The sequence below is a fragment of the Nicotiana tabacum genome, chromosome 6 (assembly GCF_000715075.1).
Source record: "Nicotiana tabacum cultivar K326 chromosome 6, ASM71507v2, whole genome shotgun sequence".
Taxonomy (NCBI): Eukaryota; Viridiplantae; Streptophyta; class Magnoliopsida; order Solanales; family Solanaceae; genus Nicotiana; species Nicotiana tabacum.
This window is the reverse complement of record NC_134085.1, coordinates 138,609,183-138,612,718: the sequence shown is the minus strand read 5'-3', so window position 1 is coordinate 138,612,718 and position 3,536 is coordinate 138,609,183. Positions and strand designations below refer to the sequence as shown.

The 3,536-nt window shown below is 38.1% G+C and overlaps 1 protein-coding gene across 1 annotated transcript; it reads left to right on the top strand.

The window, feature by feature from the left end:
* Positions 1–259: 259 nt before the first annotated feature.
* Positions 260–613, top strand: LOC142182074 (uncharacterized). The gene has a single exon (XM_075255986.1). It carries the CDS (start codon positions 260–262, stop codon positions 611–613), a length of 354 nt encoding a protein of 117 aa, XP_075112087.1.
* The last annotated feature ends 2,923 nt before the right edge of the window (positions 614–3,536 follow it).

Sequence of the window (3,536 nt, the reverse complement as noted above, 5' to 3'; positions counted from 1 at the left end):
ATCAATTGGTATCAGAGAGGGTTCTTTCTATCAGGTTAACACCTAGAAAGAATCCTCATGACTATTCCACCAAATTTCGAAGAGGGTCAGTCTGCCTGCAGACCACCCAGGTTCAATGGGCTATACTATGGGTGGTGGAAGACAAGAATGCATGACTTTATCATGGCAAAAGATTCTGAGTTGTGGGATATTATTTGTGATAGTCTTTATGTCCCAACAAAGAAGATCGGAGACCCTCCAGTGATCGATGCGAAAAACCATGAAAGAATACAACGATGCAGATAGGAAAACTCTGGAGAAAAACTTTCGTGCCAAGAAAATTTTGGTGTGTGGCATAGGACCTGATGAATACAACAGGATCTCAGCCTATCAATCCGCCAAGGAAATACGGGAAAATTTACAAACAGCACGTGAGGGAACCACTCAAGTAAAGCAATCTAAGATTAACATGCTCACCACTGAGTATGAGCTCTTCAGAATGAAGGACGATGAATCCATTCAGGACATGCACACACGATTCACGTCTATCATAAATGAGCTACACTCGTTTGGTGAAGTCATTCCTAAGAACAAGCTCGTGAGGAAAATTCTCAGTGTTCTGCCCAGTTCATAGGGGAGTAAAGCGAATGCCATTACTGAAGCAAAGGATTTGCAAGCGCTAACTATAGATGAGCTAGTTGGAAATCTGAAAACCTACGAAATGAAGAAGAAGAAGGACAATGAAAGAAGAGAATCAAAGAAGGAAAAGAACCTAATGACTCAAGTGAGGAGGACAGTGACATGGCTTACTTCACCAGAAGGTTTCAGAAAATGGTCAGAAGGAATGGAGGCATACCCAAGAGAGGTTGTTCCAGTAAACCAAAGAATATATGACCTATGTCATAAATGTGGAAAGCCAGGGCATTTCATCAAGGATTGCCCTCTCCTGAAGCAAGAACACTTCAAGTACAACTCTGATAAAGCAGCCAAGAGGAACCCGGTTCCCGACAAATGCTTCAAAAGAAAGAATGCCGCTGACAATGTTGTGAAGCAAGCTCTTGCAGCATGGGGAGATTCCTCTAGTGAGTCTGAAGAAGAAAATGATGCAGGTGATAGTTCTATGATGGCCATTGAAAGTGAAGCAAATGAATATGATTCAATATTTGCTATGATGGCTCAGTCAGACAATGATGAAGATAATGACAATGATAAGGTAAATTTCAGGGATGTTCAGAGAAATCTGAAATCCTACTCTCCTAAGAAACTCATGTCATTAGAAAATATATTAATTGATGCTTATCATAGTCTTGTAGATGATAAGGATGCCTTAACCATAGAGTTAGGAGATGGTGAACAAACTAGAGATGACCTGGTAGTTTGTGTGGTTGATCTAAAGGAAATCATATGTAATCTGGAAAATGAAAAGGAGGTTATAATTGAGAAAATTACTAGTGTAGAACATGAAAGAGACGATTTGATGGTAGTAGATGTTGATTTAAAAGAAACCATCAAAAATTTCAGTAAAGAAAAGAATGAGTTAGTGGAGAAAGTTGATGCCTTAGAGCAAGAAAGAGATGACCTCTTAGTTGTGATTATAGACTTGAAACAAACAATAGAGGAACTCAAAGCAGAATGTAGGCCTCGAAATTCTGATAAAGGAAAAGAAGTTACTAGTGAAGCACATATCAAGCTTGAAAACGAGTTAAATGTTGTAAAAACTAGTTTATGTGCTGAACTCGAGAAAAATAGACAACTTCAAGTAGATTTAGAAAGAGTAAAAAAATGACCTTGAGAAGTCTCTAAGTGGACCTGGTCCTCGGATGCTATTACTTCCATGTACGTTAACAATGGGGGAAACATGTAGGGGATAGGGTTTCAAAGGGAGAGAACTCTTTATAACCCTTGTCGCGCCCCCTTTTTCCTTCGCGGAGTCCAAGTTTCGACATTCATTGGGAACACTTGTTTCCTTTTGGGAATTGGGTATTTGAAGAGTCGCCACCTAACGGATTATGATGCGTTAGGGAACCTAGAGCAATTAACTCATGTAACTAGTTTGCATTACCAGAGATTAAGATAAGGGCTCGAAATAATCTTGAGGGAAAGGTGTTAGGCACCTCTCGTGGTCCAAACGGTGGGTCCCGACATAACTTAGTTATGTGAATTTGTCATTTAATAGGTAAACAGTCTAAGCACACATTTGCAAATAAGGGAAGTTTATACAGTCTAAGAACACATATATAATCAAGGAATTTTAGACGGTCCAAGCATACATGTAAATTTTAGACAGTCTAAGAACACATACTTAAATTAATGAAGTTTGGACAGTCTAAGCATACGTACATAAATTAAGGAAGTTTGAACAGTCCGAGCATACATACATAAATTAAGGAAGGGAAGTCCTAAGTTGGTTAGCCTATAGGATCACATCTGTACAATACCCGGTAAGCCTTCCTCAAATAGAGGGGTTACACATGGCATTAGTGCACAGGTCATCATATCCTTTTACTACCCATTACCTTTCCCTTAGTGGTTATATAAGCGAGTTTAATTAACGAACTCTAAGCGTGCTTTACCCGTCCCTTCCTTGTGGTCCCGGAGGTGTTTAGGACCTATATACTTAGGCAATTCTAGACACTCCTAAGGTATTTAAAAGGAAAAATCTAAGTGACAACAAAGAACACATAGGACTGTGAAATAGGGAAGCAATTAGGGGGCTCATGTTTTACCTCCACACATAAACAGATACGTAGCACGTCTCAAACAACTGATTTTAAAGAAATTCAGAAAGCCCTAGATCACAAACACAGAATATGCAGCATTTGTTCAAAAGCGAAGTGGCAGAACCCTAATCAGCCTGCCTATTGATTTTATAGCCTGTTAAACATGGATAATTTCATACCTAAACAGAACCTGATTTCACAGTTATAAGACCATTAATTACCTAAGGCTTGCCTAGGTGTGGGTCTCTATGCAATCATAATTCAGGGAATTGGTTAAGACAACTTGAAGTCATTCAATCCTATGGCATACTAATCTAGGCGATTTACTGTTACAGAACTGATTTCATGCATGTTTATACTAGAACATGATGTCTATGTGTTGGACTATTTTTTTAAACCTTTTTAATACACAATTATTCATTTAAGCGACATAGACATGATTTAGATCCAATGCAAACAAAGTCCTAAATCAGGATTTCTAATGCACAGAGAGAAATGGTCATTTTATTAAGCATGATTGTAGAAGTAGTTTAATGACATGATTTCCAGGTGATAACAATTTATGCAGAATTAGAGAAAAGAAGTGACGAACTTATAACATGTTTTCTAATATGCAAAATATAAGCGTGAGTACCCTAAGGCAAGATTTCTAATGCATCAACAGGAACCTAAAGCATGATTCCCATTTGCAGATAAGCATAGCATAGTCCTAAAGCATGATTTCTATCATAATATAAACCTAAAGCAGGATTTCTACTCGATTTCCCCAAAAAATCATATAGGAACCCTCCCCTTTTACTAATCACCCTAACATCTATTTACAAATAATATTATTAC

Excerpts from the sequence above, each read along its gene's own strand:
- LOC142182074 (XM_075255986.1), top strand. The coding sequence starts at position 260 with ATGAAAGAATACAACGATGCAGATAGGAAAACTCTGGAGAAAAACTTT.